This window comes from Labrus mixtus, chromosome 16 (genome assembly GCF_963584025.1).
Source record: "Labrus mixtus chromosome 16, fLabMix1.1, whole genome shotgun sequence".
In the NCBI taxonomy this organism is placed as follows: Eukaryota; Metazoa; Chordata; class Actinopteri; order Labriformes; family Labridae; genus Labrus; species Labrus mixtus.
This window is the reverse complement of record NC_083627.1, coordinates 12,424,343-12,441,680: the sequence shown is the minus strand read 5'-3', so window position 1 is coordinate 12,441,680 and position 17,338 is coordinate 12,424,343. Positions and strand designations below refer to the sequence as shown.

The 17,338-nt window shown below is 40.8% G+C and overlaps 2 protein-coding genes and 1 long non-coding RNA gene across 3 annotated transcripts; 1 reads left to right on the top strand and 2 right to left on the bottom strand.

Moving 5' to 3' along the window:
• Nucleotides 1-646: 646 nt before the first annotated feature.
• Nucleotides 647-3,893, bottom strand: LOC132990801 (gastrula zinc finger protein XlCGF57.1-like). The gene is made up of 2 exons (XM_061059252.1): nt 3,396-3,893; nt 647-2,160 (listed from the first exon to the last, which is right to left on the bottom strand). Exons 1-2 carry the CDS (start codon nt 3,586-3,588, stop codon nt 947-949), a joined length of 1,407 nt encoding a protein of 468 aa, XP_060915235.1. The 5' UTR covers nt 3,589-3,893; the 3' UTR covers nt 647-946.
• A 78-nt stretch (nt 3,894-3,971) lies between these two features.
• On the top strand, nt 3,972-8,519 carry LOC132990798 (zinc finger protein 391-like). Its single transcript, XM_061059248.1, has 2 exons — nt 3,972-4,275; nt 6,227-8,519. Exons 1-2 carry the CDS (start codon nt 4,083-4,085, stop codon nt 7,495-7,497), a joined length of 1,464 nt encoding a protein of 487 aa, XP_060915231.1. The 5' UTR covers nt 3,972-4,082; the 3' UTR covers nt 7,498-8,519.
• Nucleotides 8,520-8,672: 153 nt separating this feature from the next.
• On the bottom strand, nt 8,673-9,652 carry LOC132990813 (uncharacterized). The gene is made up of 2 exons (XR_009676114.1): nt 9,473-9,652; nt 8,673-9,365 (listed from the first exon to the last, which is right to left on the bottom strand). It is a non-coding gene; the product is annotated as an uncharacterized LOC132990813 (long non-coding RNA).
• Nucleotides 9,653-17,338: the final 7,686 nt, after the last annotated feature.

Sequence of the window (17,338 nt, the reverse complement as noted above, 5' to 3'; positions counted from 1 at the left end):
CACTACCTGTCCGTAATTTAGTGCACAGTGACTCAGTCTCAGCCTATTACCACACACTGTCCCTCCTGTCCATTCTTACACTTGGTGCATATTTAATTGTTGGCTGCATTGGGAAATAAAACCTCTTCTTGCCACATCCTTGTCACTGCTTGCTCTATGAAACTCTTACATTCAGCTCTTCCTCACCACACTTTGCTCTTGTTGCTGCCACGTCAGCTTTCATTCATTCTCCTGTGTCAGTGACGTGAGTGCAGCAAAAATCTGAGCATATACTGTGACTACATCTACAGGTCTGACTCCCTCCACCCACCCAGGTGCCCATAATACTGCCACAATCTCTGTAGTGAAGACTGACACCTGATCTGATACCTGCTTGCCATGCTGTGTCTGCTTTATTGTTTATCTCATCATTTTGTCAAATTTCCACCACACTCCCAACCTCATGGAGCGTACTAGACTCCCCCTTTTTTTTCCCTTTTCTGACCTCTCTCTCTGTGACTCCTAGTGCTCCCCCAACAGACATGCAGCAGGAATGAGAGACCCACAGCTCTGGAGCTGTAGCTGAAAAGCTCATGTAATAAAAAGTAAAAAGGCATTTCTAAATCGGTTACCACATCACCAACTTTAGGAAAAATCACGACCCAAATTTCTGATATTTTTCAACCAATCAGATTTATTTAATGAGGAATCATGAGGTTTGGACCTCAGACGGTACAAAACATGTGACAGAACAAAGATACATAACAAAACAAACATGTTTAAAAAGCACTTAATAGACTTTTGGCACATTTTTTGAGAAGCACAGCTTTAAAACGTTCCTGCCAAAAAAACGCCCTTGAAAAAAAAAAAACAAACACAGAAAAGTTGTGTTTCTGTCCTTGATTCTAAGAAAAAGCAAACACACAACATTTGTGTTTTTTGACCATCAAGCCAAGTAAATCTGTCATCACAACGACGGCAACTCAAACAGGTTCTCTCCTGCGTGGACAGTCAGGTGGCATTTCAGCTGTTTATTTTCTGCATACCTTTTCCCACAAATTGAACAACCATACGGTTTCTCTCCTGTGTGTACCAACAGGTGACGTTTCAAGTTTCCTTTTAGTGTGAAGCTTTTCCCACAAAGTGAACAACTAAAGGCTTTCTCTCCTTTGTGGATGAGCAAATGGCGTTTGAGATCTCCATGTTCTTGAAATCTTTTCCCGCAAACTGAACAAATCACGCGTTTCTCTTCCGTGTGGATCCTCATGTGTCGCTTTAGAGAGTACTTTTTAATCTTTTTACCACACACTGAGCAAACACAGTTCTCCCCTGTATGGATTCCTGAACAAACAGAACAGGCATGAAGTTTTCCTCCTGTGTGAGTATTTAAGTCTGAGTTTAAATTTGACTTTACTGAGAACCTTGTACCACCGACAGAGGAACTGAAGGGTTTCTCTTCTGTGTGGATTCTCATGTGTGCCAGAAGCATTCCTCTCAATTTAAAACTTTTTTGACAAATGGAGCAGCGGAAACAATTCTCCGCCGAGTGACATTTCAAATGTTTTCTTAGGAAGGCTCTCCGCATATATCTTTTACCACAAAATGAGCAACTGAATAGTCTCACTTCTCTTTTTATTTCTATGTTTTCTTGTGGATGTTCATGTTGTCCAAAGCTTGTAGCACATTCAGAGGAGTGTAGAGATGTTGTTCCAGGACCATAAACAATGTCACTCATAGTTTTAAAGGTCTTGTCCCAATCCCAAAGACCGTTATTGTCCTCAGAGTCAGAGTGTGAAGTCTTGTCAGGAGAAACTGGCTGTAAATCACTGTGTGGATTAAAGTCTCCGTCTGGTTCTGGTCCTCCACAGTCCTCCCTGTGGGCGTCTGCTTTCAAATGCTCTGTGTCTCTCCTCTCTTCAATTTGGATTTCATGAAGCTGTGAGGACTGAGGTTCCTCTTCATCATCATCTTCTCTCTTCACAGGGACAGGAGTGAATACAAACGGGCTGATATCAGCCTCCTCTGGTCCTTGGAGCTGCGCTCCCTCCTGACTGCTCCAGAGCTCCTCCTGGTCCTCTTTAATGTGTGGTGGTTCTGGTGGGTCCTCCTGGTCCAGACTGGAGCCCCTCTCCTTCTGCTCAGAGGGAACCTCCTCTCCACCCGACAACAGCTGCTGGACCTCTGTTGAGAACAATTAAAGACCGTTTTAGAAAACTATTCTTTGCGCCAATATTTTGAAGCAGCGATAGAAGAATTCTCAAGTTTAAAAAAAAGTGAGAAGTGGTGCAGTGCTGGAACACATGAAGACAGGATTTGAAACTTTTCACATTATGTGATATAGTTATGCATTTACCATAGCTTGTGTTCATTTTTCTGTTATGTTTTTTTTTTACCAAGGGAACCATGAGCTGGGATTAAAAACTAAGTGTCGGGGCATCGGTGGTCTAGCTGCTCCGCTCCCCATGTAGAGAGGTGGTTGTGCTTGCAGAGGACAGTCTGGGTTTAGAGTCAAAGAGTTGTTAAAAAATAAGACAGACAGACATCAAGAGACACACAATGAGAGGGAGGAGACAGCGGGACAGACAGAAGTCTTGTGTCGATTTGCCCCGTACAACATCAGGAAGATCAGACCTTACCTGTCAGAACATGCTACACAGCTCCTGGTTCAGGCTCTTGTGATATCACGCATCGACTATTGCAACTCTCTACTGGCATGTCTTCCTACATGCACTATCAAACCCCTGCAGATGATACAAAATGCAGCAGCATGACTGGTCTTCAACCTTCCTAAAAGAGCACATGTCACTTTGCTGTTCATCTCCTTAAACTGGCTCCCAGTTACTGCTCGCATCAAATTTAAAACTCTGCTGCTCGCTTACAAAACAGCGACAAAAACGGCTCCTCCTTACTTTAACTCTCTCATCCAGGTCTACACTCCCTCTCGCCCACTACGCTCTGCCAATGAAAGGCGTCTGATCCAAACCTTCACAACAGGGTCCTAAGACGCTGACTAGACTCTTCTCCTCTGTCGTCCCTTTGCACCTTTAACAAAAAGCTAAAGACCCAGCACTTTTTAAATACCTACGACCTGATGACGATGGTTAAGAAGTGTTTAATGTAAGATGAAGACACTGACATCTCACTTTATGTGTATGTGGAAGAAAGAGAGAGAGAGGGACAGACCGTGTGCGTGTCAAAATCCACTTATTAGCTCATCTCGGACAACTGTGTGTGAGATTGAAAGGTTTCCATGGTGATGTGAATACAAAGGGACTGCGATAATTTAATTCTGGGGAATTTAGCTGGATTTAAACCTCTGAAACTCCCGATCTGTGTCCAGAGAAAATCAGCACATCACAACATATCTAACAGTGATAATGTAGCTTCTCGTGGTTTTAAATCAACACCCCACGAACCATATTTGTGTAAGCGGACTTCCGGGTTGTAAACGGCATCCAGCAGTTTGTGTTGTCGCTCGTTTTCCTCTTTTGATCGACGAATTTGCTCCTCGTACTCTGCTATGGTTCCTTCAAACAGATCAAATATCTCCTCAGCAGCAGCAGTCAGTCTCTGGTTGACGAAAGATCTCAGTGTTTTCACTTTAGACATCTTCAACACACGAGCAGAGCAGCTTTTTCTAAACACACACACCGAACAACAAATAAAATAGTAGCCTATCTGGCGTTAGCTTTGTCGCTTTGTTGTGTTCCAGCTAGCATGCTAAGCTAAGTCCATACGCGTCTTCTTCTTCTTCTTCTTCTTGTGGGTATATTACTGCCCTCCGAATGACACACTCACGTTATAGACATAAGCTTCTTTGAAAGTCAGCAGGATTTAATTTAAACACTAAAACAGATGATACTACTATGAAGAGCCCTAAGTCGAGTCTTCTTCCTCTTCTCTTATTTTTTTCTTCTTCTGGCGATTGGCTAACAACGCATTGGTGCATTACCGCCACCTACCGGCAGGGAGTGTACATCGGTAACCGGAAACTCCAAGCTAATGAACTGGAATGAGCTGGAACTAGCGACAAAGCTCAAATCAGATACCGGGTTTTAAATGATGTATGTGTGTGAATAAAAAGCTTCTGTCCGTGTGTGAAAATGTCTAAAGTCCAAATACTGAGATCATTCGTCAACCAGAGACTGACTGCTGCTGCTGAAGAGATATTTGATCTGTTTGAAAGAACCATAGCAGAGTATGAGGAGGAAATCTGTCGATCAAAAGAGGAAAATGAGCGACAACACAGACTGCTGGATGCCGTTTTCAAACCTGAAGTCCGCTTACACAGATTAGGTTTGTACAATTTAATGATGTCGACATTTTAAACTGATGGGAAACCAGCTGTCTTCTCACTTAGATGCTTTATGTCCTCCTCATCCCCGCCCATTCTGCTGATCCCTTTAAAAACATATTTCTTATCATGTTTCTGTCAGTCTGTGTGTGTGTGTGTGTGTGTGTGTGTGTGTGTGTGTGTGTGTGTGTCTGTCTGTGTGTCTGTGTCTGTGTGTCTGTGTGTGTCTGTGATTGGCAGAGAATCACACCTACAGTTCAGCTGAAAGGCTTGGAGAGAAGATCAATTGGATGAAGTCCCAGGCAAATTTCCCACTGGGACAATTCAGTTCATCTTATCTTGTCTTATCTTATTAACTTAATATGACGCGTTTCACCTGGTGACCTTTGATGACCCTGCTGGAGGCCACAAGCTGAATCATGCTGGTCTTAAAAAGTTCAAGAAGTTGATCTTCATCATACGAGTGTTGCTTAATTCAAATGGTTTACTTCTGATTTTTTATTGATCTTATTGGCTGATATTTCTTTCTCTTATCAGCCCTGATTGGTGAAACCTTGGGCACTTTATTATTTTTTTATCTTCTTTATAAATATGTTTTATAGGCTTTTTATCATGTTGGTCTGTTATGTCTTATCTGGCAATCGTGTCCATTTTTGTTTGTAAAATTGTCCGTGAGTTCTTTTGTTTGCTGTCCTGTAATCGTAAATGTATTTTATGTTTTTTGTTCGTACCTGCCTTTAGGGGCTACGGATGAAATGTAGCTTTTGTGCTAATTCCGGCATATTGACTTTGATGCGATTTGCTGATTCATGTGCACTGTCCTAATTCAATAAATAAATGTTAAATTGTTGTCCTTCTCTTCATTGTGTTGTTTCTTGTTACATCTGTTTCATATCGTGTGTCATGATGGACGTCGCTTTGCTGGCTGCAAAACAAATCTGCCCACGGATACAGTCACCTGAACCTGAAGTCCTAGTTTGGTTGTCATGAAACCAGAATTTTTTACTTGGATAAGTTATCAGTTAAAATCAAACAACATTGGGCACAGCTGGCGTAGTGGTTCGTGCGCTTGCCCCATGTACGGAGGCTGTTGGCCCAGGTTTGGAAGCCAACATGTGGTCATTTCCATCATATCGTTTCCCTGATTTCCGACTTTATCCACTTTCCTATCTCTACAATAAAGGCAACTAAAGGCCACCTGCCAAAAAAAGTCAAACAATATTGGTACCTGTTTCGAGTCTTACTTCATGCTCCCCCAAAACACAACATCCTCTTTTAAGTTCACATATTCTCCTCCTCTTCAATCAGTCTAAATAATTCCTAGAGCTCACCAAAACATGTGTGTGAAGTTTCTTGTTGTAAATCCACTCTGATCCTGTATTTTATCATGCCTATAAACCCCTCTATTTCAGCCCTGCTCAGAACAGGCTGTTTCTGTGTCTGTACCTTTAAATGTAAATGAGCTGTGTCTGACCACGCCCCCTCTCTGGAAGGGCTTGGGTGGCTCTGTCTTTCTCGCTCCATGTCCTATTGTTTACGACGAGAAGGGAGACTCAGAGGGCAGAACAAACACCTAGCTGTGGGAGTGTCACCAACTTGGGAGGGGTTACTGCCCTTTGTGATGTCATGAAGGGAACATCTCCAAACGGCCTGTTTGAGCACACATTTTCTGAAAAGTGGAGCCGGCAAAAGACGGAGAAGATGGACTTTTCTCATCATTCGTCTTTTGTAGATAGACTAGGGACACATGTTAGAGTTAGAGGAACATGGGGAAGAGGATTTTGTATAATATGTCAGCTTTAACTGAAACACTGATAAATGCACAACAATATCACATAATGTAAAGAAAATATAAAATCCTTCCCACAAATGAGCTCACATAAATTGTGAATCTAAAAATGTTCATAAAAATTACTTTTTCATAAACTTTATGTCTTAAATTGTTCTCAACAGAGGTCCAGCAGCTGTTGTCGGGTGAAGAAGAGGTTCCCTCTGAGCAGCAAGAGAGGGGCTCCAGTCTGGACCAGGAGGACCCACCAGAACCATCACAGATCAAAGAGGACCAGGAGGAACTCTGGAGCAGTCAGGAGGGAGAGCAGCTCCAAGGACCAGAGGAGGCTCATATCAGCATGTTTGTATTCACTCCTGTCCCTGTGAAGAGAGAAGAAGATGATGAAGAGGAACCTCAGTCCTCACAGCTTCATGAAATCCAAACTGAAGAGAGGAGAGACACAGAGCATTTGAAAGCAGACGCCTACGGGGAGGACTGTGGAGGACCAGAACCAGACGGAGACTTTAATCCAGACAGTCGTTTACAGCCAGTTACTCCTGACAAGACTTCACACTCTGACTCTGAGGACAATAACAGTCTTTGTGATTGGGAGGAGACCTTTAAAACTCTTTCAATTTTCAACCCTCTGCAAAACACAGCAGTGACTGTGAGTGATATTGATCGTGGTCCTGAAAGAACATCTTTAAGCTCCTCTGAATGTGCTACACGATTTGGGCAAAGGGAACATCCACATGGAATCAGAGGTATAAAAAAAGGAGACAAACCACTGAGTTGCTCATTTTGTGGTAAAAGATATATGCGGAGAGCCTTCCTAAGAAAACATTTGAAATGTCACTCGGAGGAGAATTGTTTCAGCTGCTCCATTTGTCAAAAAAGTTTTAAATTAAGAGGAATGCTTCTGGCACACATGAGAATCCACACAGAAGAGAAACCCTTCAGTTCCTCTGTCGGTGGTACAAGGTTCTCAGTAAAGTCAAATTTAAACTCAGACTTAAATACTCACACAGGAGGAAAACTTCATGCCTGTAAAGTTTGTAAAATGAGTTTTAATCACATCAGAGATTTGTTTGACCACGCAGGAATCCATACAGGGAGGAAATGCACTTGTTCAGTGTGTGGCAAAAAAATGCACATGTACTCTGTGAAGAGACACATGAGAACCCACACGGGAGAGAAACGCGTGACTTGTTCCCTTTGCGGGAAGAGATTTGCAGAACATGGAGATCTCAAACGCCATTTGTATATCCACAGTGGAGAGAAAGCCTATAGTTGTTCAGTTTGTGGGAAAAGCTTCACACGGAAAGGAAACGTGAAACGCCACTCTTACGTCCACACGGGAGAGAAACCGTATGGTTGCAGTGTTTGTAATAAAAGATTCACACAGATCGGAGGCCTAAAAAAACACAAATGTTGTGTTTTTACCTTCTCTTAGAATCTAGAAGGAGATAAATATATTTCTTTATTCATGTATTTGAGGCTTTTATCCAAAGCGACGAACATCAGAGAGTAAGAAAGACACATGCAAGGATCTAGAGAGGAAGAGACAACGTTAGGAAGTGCAAATGAATAGCTTTAAGTCTGATCGGGAAGTGACCAGAGGCAGAGCACTTTTTTTTATTTTTTATAATTAAAGTTAATATATCGTCACCACCAACAACAACATCGACAGCTCATGAAAGTCTCAGAGCTTCCCTAAACATGTGTGTGAAGTTTCTTGGTGTAAATCCACTCTGATCCTGTATTTGATCATGCCTATAAACCCCTCTATTTCAGCCCTGCTCAGAACAGGCTGTTTCTGTGTCTGTACCTTTAAATGTAAATGAGCTGTGTCTGACCACGCCCCCTCTCTGGAAGGGCTTGGGTGTCTCGGGCTTTCTCCCTCCATGTCCTATTGTTTACAGTGAGAGGGCAGACTCAGAGGGCAGAACAAACACCTAGCTGTGGCAGTGTCACCCACCTGGGGGAGGGGTTACTGCCCTTTAAGATAAGATAATCCTTTATTTATCCCACAACGGGGAAATTTATGATGTCATGAAGGGAAAATCTCCAAACGGCCTGTTTGAGCACATATTTTCTTAAAAGTGGAGCAGGCAAAGGACGGAGAGGATGGACTTTTCTCATCATTGGGGGGTTTGTAGACAGACTAGGGACACATATTAGTGTCAGAGGAGCATGGTGAAGTGGATTATACAGAATATTCGACCTTTAAGTAAATCTACTTACTTGTGGGATGACTTGTCTATTGCTCTCCACTGTTTTCAACGCCATGGATAACTGATAACCTTGTCAAAAAATAGTTCAGTATAAGTTTGAAGAATGTGCCGACACTATGAAAAGATGTGTGACTTAACTGTTTTATATCTAACATGAACAGATCACATAGAGAGAGTTGATTTCATCTTGATACTGTTTATCATTCGACATATTTCTCCCCTTTTATCCTATTTGAATAAGTGCATTAATACTTTTCAATCAACAGTCCACAACCACAAGGTGGCAGTAATGTGCAACTAATGTGTCCTAACCAAGACGGCAATGATACGTCACCATCATGGTGAGGAAAGAGGGTGGGAGAAGGTTCTTCTGTGGGCTGAAAATGTTTGATATTTAAAAGATGGTGTGTTTATTCTCTTCTTTGATGTAAGTGGTGTTCTTCTGTGAACTGCAGGTGTTGATTAAACAGTCTGTTCAATAAAAGAGGAGTGAAAGCAGAACGTCTGATTTGATTACTGATCAGATTAGGGTCTGAAGGAGAAGAGGATGAGGAGGATGATCAGGATGTCATCTGAATAGGAGCCAATTTTAATTCTCCCTCTGTGAAAGTTACATGGTGTGTGTGTGTGTGTGTGTGTGTGTGTGTGTGTGTGTGTGTGTGTCCTCAGTGAAGTGTGTCAGTCTCTGCAGAAACTTCCAGCTGCAGCAGTCAGTTCAGTTTCTGTTCAGTCTGACTGAGGGAAGTTTTTGTACAACGCTTTTTCCCTGTGTGAACACATGCTGCCTGCTGATGCTGTGATAACTCTGACAGTAGTAAACTGCTGCATCTTCAGTCTGGACTCCACTGATGGTCAGAGTGAAGGCAGAGCGTGATCCACTGCCTGAAAAACGATCTGGAATCCCTGGATGCTCGATTGCTAGTATAGTATATAAGCAGTTTAGGAGTTCCTCCATCTTTCTGTTGGTGCCAGTGCAAATAGCTATTACTATAAACATTCTGACTGGTCCTACATGAGATGGAGACGGACGCTCCCAGAGCAGAGGTCACTGCTGCAGGCTGAGTCACTGTGACCTGTCCTCTGGACTCTGAGGATACAGAGACAAAAACAGAAAGCAGCGTCAGGGTTTAGTGGGCTTCATTTCAGAGGGACGGATGTTCATAGAGGAGAGGAGTTTGATTCTCTGGACTTTACCTGTGAAGCAGCAGCAGAGGAGGAGAGTCCAGATGAGGACGCAGATCAGAGTCATGTTTTTGATGATGAGGACGAGAATTTCTGTTGTGATGAAGGACAGCTGTCAGTCATCCAGTGTTCAACTGTCAGGACTAGAAACTCTCCCAGAGCACTGGCGCATGGTGCTGCTGATGCAAAGTGGCTCTGAAATGTTCTGAGAAAATGACTCCAACAGGGATCTGTTTGTCAATCAATCAATTCATTTTTCAATGAATAAGAAAACTTTAAAAACAAATGTAATATGTGTTCGTGTTCACGCTTCTAGAAACATTTATTCTGATATAAATGATGAGTCATAATTAATGATATTCTTGAGAAAATTATTTAAAAATAATTATATAATATTATATAATAAAATAATACTTAAAAATATTTAAGCAGAATATGCATGGAACACTTAGAGGAATTGGATCAGGTCAATCGATGAAAATACAAATCAATACCCGTTTGCTGAGATCTAGAACATTCTTACATATCTGAAATTGTGTTTTGGCCCTGATAAAAGCATGATCACACAGTTAAATTAAACAATTTCTGTAAACAGCATACCGTAGAAAAAGTGAAATATTTATATATATATGTTTAATAATATATACATATTTCAGAGATGCACATCTACCCTTTTTGAAGCTCCAAAAATTAAATAATAAAAATGTGTTTTGAGAAAAGTTTATAGAAGACAGATGGAAAAAGTTGCATTTTTGCATGCTGACATAAGGAACAAACACTGCCTCATTATATTATGGTAAGGAGAGGTATAAGAGTCCCTGGTACTTCACCAAATAAAAATATAGGTGTGGTGACACATGTTGGATATGAAATAAGATGAATTGAAGCATATGTTATATATTGGGGAAAAAAGAGACCTTCCTCTTTGAGAAAGCAAAGGTTGTGAAAATAAAGCTGAGATGGGCCAAATGGTTTTATACTGGATAAAATGGAAAGATTAGGATTAACCCTGTAATACCTACTAGTTGGAAACTGAGGGATGTCCTTTTATATCAAAACCATGTGTTGAACTGATGTAAAAAAATTTAAATAAACAAGATACAAATATAATATCAAAGAGATACGACATTAAAGCTAGATTAAACCTCATTTCGGAATGGGAAGGAATGTCTAACTTTGAAGTTTCATTTTGCGCTTGTAGTCTTTCTGCTTTCCTTCCAAACTATCCATGACGTAGGCATGACGTAGGTTAACCCCGAATTTCCCCTCTGGGGATCAATAAAGTACTATCCTAAACCAGTTAAACACGCAAAAGCCCAATTTAAATACTACCACCTCCACAAGGTTTGCACCTGTTAAAAAAAACCCCATTAAAACCGTTTTGACAAAATAATCCATGTTTCATGATAGACCTATATAGAATACATTTATCTCCGTCAATAAAAGATTAGGAAAGTATGTTTTTGTACTTTTCTAACCAAAAGTCCGTCATTCAGGAAGTTTCTATGAGTAACACTGAAATATTTGAGCTTTGGTTCTTTACCACCAGCTGAAGATGACCCTGTTTTTTATATTTGAGCAATTATACGTAATTTTTGGAGTGAACACGCAATTTAGTACTCTTTACTTGGGATCTTAATCTTTCAAATTATATTATAACAAGTTTATTATGTACACACTTCATTTTAATCCGACAGCAGATGGCGCTGTTGATCTGATGATACATGACCACTCACACGCCGGTTTCCCCTTCTCATCCTCCATCTCAGTGGATCTGGCACAATAGTCAGATAATTTCACCATGCTGATCACGCCCCACACAGATTTCAGCCTCTTGCTCCAACACACACCACCATCTCTTTTAACACAGAGACACATATTCACACACGTGCATGCATTATTCTTTTTCCAAAAGATATAACAAATATTCACAGTTCTTCAATTTAATTCTTCCAAAACGAATTATACAAATAAGTCCCAAAACAGCCTGTAACCTTTAAATTGTATTTTCAATAGAGGTAAAAGCCTTCCATCATATTTCAGTTCTTCTGAGCAAATTGGCAAAACATCAGCCGACCATATGGATGAATAAAGCGTTGACGTGTTTTAACTGATATTTACATTACCAAAAGCTTTCTATCCAAGGGTGAAAGCAATTTTTTTTATTTTAAATTTAAAACATTTTTAAATTGTTGTTATCAGTTCATATATAGCCACCAGATAGTCAGATCTGGTGACCTCATCACTACAGTCAGAAGCTGACATTATTTGATATTAGCTGTACATTTGGGCCTGAAATAAGAATTTGTAGTTTGCTACAGTGTTAAGTCTGAAGCGTCTGAGAGCATAAACTAGGATCATATGTAGGTACACACACATAAAGCATGTGGGAGACAGAGACAGTCACCATGGAAACAACGTCATGTAGCCTAGTCTTCCACCATCCACCAGCAACCCCCTCCCCAATATGAAGTCTTTCTCCCTGTCTGTTGCTGCCTGTCTACATACGTTTCAGTTTCTCTCTGTAATACACTCCAAACATTTCCCATCATTTTGCATCAAATTTCATCTTACATGTTAGTGTTTGTGTATGTGTGTCTTTCTGTGTAGTCTATCCCTTTGGATAAGCAAACTTTATCTTAAAAGAACCCTCACCCTTTGTTTGTATGAAAATAGCGTACTATTTTCACCTTACTGAGGCTTTCGGAAAAGATGCAGTGTGCCCTGCATAGCAAGGGAGCTGTGCAGGGCAAATCGCGTCCGTCATAGCGCAGAGACGTTAGTCCAAAAACACATTGTGTCTGTCCACTAATCAGGAGAAACCCCTAACCTTTTCTTCTGCTGAGGAGGAGGAGATGAGCATTGGATGTGCCAAGGTTTCGTCACATAGCGCTGTGCCCATGTTGAATACTTTTGTGCAGCGCCCACTGCATCCCATCCCTAATAAAACGTCAAAAGATCGTAGGCCTATGTGGGAGATGGGCTTCCAAGACAAAGATAAGAATGACCCCGAATCACTGGTTAAGAAGAAGGAAAAACCCTGTAATCTTCTCTCTCTCCATTCTCTCTCATTTCATTTCCCCTGCTTTAATCAACTTAACTTTTATGATCAATTTTACGATACATTTATGATTCATTCATGCCATCTATATATGCTATGTCAAACCAATTCTACAAGGATACAGGTGCTGACAGGCAGTGCACAGAGGAAAAGCACAACATTGCACAACTGTTCTTGAGAGTTCTGATCAACAGCATAACCATCCTAAATATCGTCATTTTCAAACAAAACCACCATCATCATCAACAGTAACATTAAATGCGTAGATGTTCATGAAAGAGCCGGGCATTTAGCTTTTTGAACGGAGTTTGGTTGTTCGTTCCACCACTGGGGAGCGACAGAGGAGATGAGTCTAGTTCAAGACTTAGGGCCTTGATCTGAAGGTTTGGATCAGACACTTTTCATTGGCAGAGCATAGTGGGCGGGAGGGAGTGCAGACCTGGATGATAGCAAGGGAGATCTGTTTTGACGCAGTTTTGTAAGCGAGCAGCAGGGTTTTAAATTTGATGCGAGCAGTAACCGGGAACCGGCGGAGGGAGATGAACGACAGAGTGACGTGCTCTTTTGGGAAGGTTGAAGACCAGTCGCACTGCTGCGTTTGGATCATCTACAGTGGTTTGATAGTGTATAGGTAGACCTGCCATTAGGGATTTGCAATAGTCAATGCATGATATCACAAGAGTATATACCAGGAGCTGTGTTGCAGACTCTGACAGGTAGGATCGTCCTGATGTTGTACGGGGCAAAGTGGTCTGAACACGGAAGTCCTACATACTACAGTGAGCTTATTGCGTCATTTCCTTTTCTCCGCTGCTACTGTGTTGTTCTGTACTGTCTCTTATCGATCATAATTTGTTTACCACTGTTTCTAAAACACTGCCCATTTAGATAAAAAAGTACTCTTGCTATATAGCAACTGATCTGCTAAACTGTTTTCTTTATTTAAATACCTACTCTCAGCTTAGCTAAGCAGTTAGCTTCTCTTGCTTTGGCTTGTTTTTCTGCCTCTCCCTCTCCTGCTCTGTGTGTCAGAGTTTTAGGTATTCCTGGTCCTCCTTTACTGATAATGTATTGAATGTCGTTTATTTCTATGAAAAATAAATCAATCATCCTTGGCACACTGAAAATAACTTAACTGTATTTTATTGTGAGCGGACAACGTGTTTCGCCTGTCGCTTCCTCATGTTCGACATCACAAGCATGCATCCAAAATAAAACTGGTCAAACTTAATGTCTTGGCCAATATATGAAGCAATCCACCCTTTTAAAAGTGGTTTTCCAGTAAAATTACAGGTGTGAATAAGCAATTTGGCCTTTATGCGCGCCTAAAAAAACCATCAAAAACTACCACAACGCTAGGCCTTTGGAAGAAGGGAATGCCTTCACTTCATACTACCTCAGAACAAACGCTTTTTATAGGGCCCCATGTTTCACAAATGTTTGGTTTTTATATCAGTCTAGAGTCTGCAAAAGAACATTTCAGACTTCACCTGGGTGACTGTCACACAGTTATATTTATGGTCAAACCCAGGTTTATTAAAGGTGCACTATGGAGTTTTAGTGGTGAAATTTGAACGTTGGAGAAGTGAAACAATTCTATTCTATATTTTCTGAACTGAATACACAAACTTACTCAAAGAAAAAATGGATCACTGGAACACTGTTTAGAATTTAAAAGCTACCAGGAGAGTTACAGTTTCACTGTTGCGGGCCACCCACCAAAGCTTCTTGTGTAGCATTTTATCTTCAAACAGTTTTACAGGGACATACATTTTTTTCTCTGAGGACAGCTTGTGTTTAGAGTTATGAACATATACCAAAGAATCTGTACACTTCTCCAACTTTCAAATGACTCTACCAAAACTACATAGTGCACCTTTAAAGGTTAATATACTGATTGATTTTAGGAGAGACAACACAATTTGTGATTAATTAATATGGTACACTCTGCTTGATCTTGCCTCCCGCTCCTGTTCACTGTGACAGACACATTAAGTTGAGAAACATTGAGAAACATTCTACATCACTCCTGTAAATGCAATCATTGTTTTACCTCCTCTGTTACATGTCATCGAATGCATTTCCCTGATTCAGTATTGAAATCACATTACTACATGCATTGGAAATATTCAATAGGGGAAGTAAAGTTGATGGAAGTAAATATTGGAAAATAATCCGTTAACTAGACAAATAAAAAAAAAAAAACATTTGAACAACACATTCAGGAATTGAGACATTTATCTGCTGCTTTGCTGAACTACTGACTTGCAGCCACCCTGAAACAAGGTCACATGACTTGGTTTGACAGTGAGACAGCAGTCAAGTTTGCGTTGTGTTGAATACAGCTCCAAGTATCTGTTGGAGTTAAATGTGACCTTACAGAAGTTATTGTGACTTACTGGGTCACAGTAAGCTTTCTGATGCTCTCCCCCTCTCTCGCTCTCTTTCTCTCTTAAACCTCTCTTAAATCTTCATATAGGCTACGTTACAGTACAGGAGGAAGTGCGATTCTGTCTCAATTGGTCCTTGATGGCAGAGTAAACACAGCCTGGTAGCTCTCTGGGTAGCCAGTTCTGCCTGTGACAAACTAGCTCTCTCTCTCTCTCTTTCTGAGGTTCAGAAAAACTGGGAGGGTGTAATTGAAAAAATGAAGGGCAAACTAAAGAAATGGCAGTGGCTTTTATCACAAATGTCTTATAGGGGGCGCACACTTATTATTAACAATCTAGTGGCCTCCACCCTGTGGCACCGCCTGTCAGTGTTAGAACCTCCAGCAAACCTGGTAATGAAACTCCAGAGTATCATTGTAAACTTCTTTTGGGATAGATTACACTGGTTACCACAGAGTGTTTTATTTTTGCCTAAAGAGGAAGGAGGACAGGGCTTGGTTCATCTGGCAAGTAGGAATGCAGTTTTTAGGCTGCAGTTCCTACAAAGCTTTCTTTATGGACCTCTAAGGGCTCTCAGTTGGACACGTCCTTGGAAGAGGTGCTGATGAAATTCAGAAAGGCGCCGTCAGAAGAGGACAGGTTTCTCCTACAGAAATGGTTTAACGGACAACTAAAACCTGAAGATTGTGACTGTTTTCCGAGGAAGTGTGTCAGGTCAAAGTATGAAGGACTCTGGAAGAGAGCAGTAAGGTTTGGATGCCATTGGACTCTAACATTGTTGCTCAAAATTGTATGTGTGTTTTCTATGATTGATGCCCAGGTTTTGTCTTCTTTCCGACATTCTAATTCTATATAATGAAAGCTAGACGAATAAAGTCGCCGGTTGACATGTTCACACTTTAAAGTGTACCCCTTCTCCACCTTTTCAAACAGTCCCATGTGGTCTAAATGAAACATCTGTGCTTTGGTCAAAATATGACATGAATCAAGCACCAGAGGTGGAGCGTGGAGATACCAGGGGAGGGGAGGGATTTCTTTTTTTTACCAGAATCCAATTTGTGATGTCACAAGTTGAGCAAATTTGAAATGGAGCATTTTTATCTGTGTTGTAAGACTTCTGCAGACCACAAACAAAGGACTGGATGGATTTATTTCATATTTTGTGGGTCGGTAGACACTCAGGTTACCCAAATAAATCTTCAAAAACACTGTACAAGTGGATTTTTCATAATTTGTTCCCTTTAAACTGTAACACCGGCAAGGACAAGCCAAGAGTTAAAATGAAAACACTCAAACTGTCCAAAAGAAATGGGGGACTGGCTCTCCCCAATTAGTTATCATCATGCAGCTCAAATACAGATTGTACGATCATGGTTAAATGATGGTATGCAGTCAAAATGGAGGTCCATAGAATTGTCTGTACTTAAAGGTTTGGCGATATCTTTGACATTTCAACAAAAACAAAAAATAGATAACAAATGCATTAAAAATACATTAATAACTTGGGGTAAAGTCAGGAAGGAACTAGAGATTAATGATGAACTCTTGGTATTGAGAGCAATAAGGGAGGATCCAGACGTCACCCCAAATAAAGAGGAAGGCATCTTTAATATCTGGTATAGAAGAGGACTGATTACATTTTGACAGTTTTTAGATGACAAAGGAGTTATTCAATTTGAATCCCTAAAAAAAGAATTTAGTTTGACACATTCTCATTTTTTTTTTAGATATTTTCAAGTCAGAAGCTATATTGAGAAAAGTGGTGTACAAAAGAAAACGATTACAGTTTTTGTTAAAAAAGTATAAATGTGAGAAAGTCAAGCATCAAATCTCAGTTCTGTATAACATTTTGGAAAATAATAAGATACCACAAGAATTGAGAGAAAAAGTGCAATGGCAAGAGGAACTTGATGTAAATGTTTCGAAGACTGATTGGGAACATATCAGCCTATCATCACATAGACAACGGCATAAAGATAAAGATAAACTTTATTGATCCCCCGTGGGGGAAATTTGTGCATTACAGCAGCTCAAGAAAACAGGAGACTGGAATATAATTATCAAAAATAAAAATAGAAGTTAAAAATCAAATCAAACATATTTACATCAGTTAAATAAAAAAATACAATAATGGAAAATGACACAGTAACTACAGTGGAAAGAGTCATGAGGTGGTGATGCTGTTAAAGAGTCTGATTAAACAGTCTGACTGCAGATGGGATGAAAGACCTGCGGTAGCGCTCTGTCTTGCAGGGTGGGTGTCTCAGTCTGCTGCTGAAGGAGCTGCTCTGGGCCCCCCACAGTGTCATGCAGGGGGTGAGAGGGGTTGTCCATGATGGATGTCAGCTTCACTAACATCCTCCTCTCACCCACCTCCTCTACAGAGTCCAGAGGACAGTCCAAGACAGAACTGGCCCTCCTGACCAG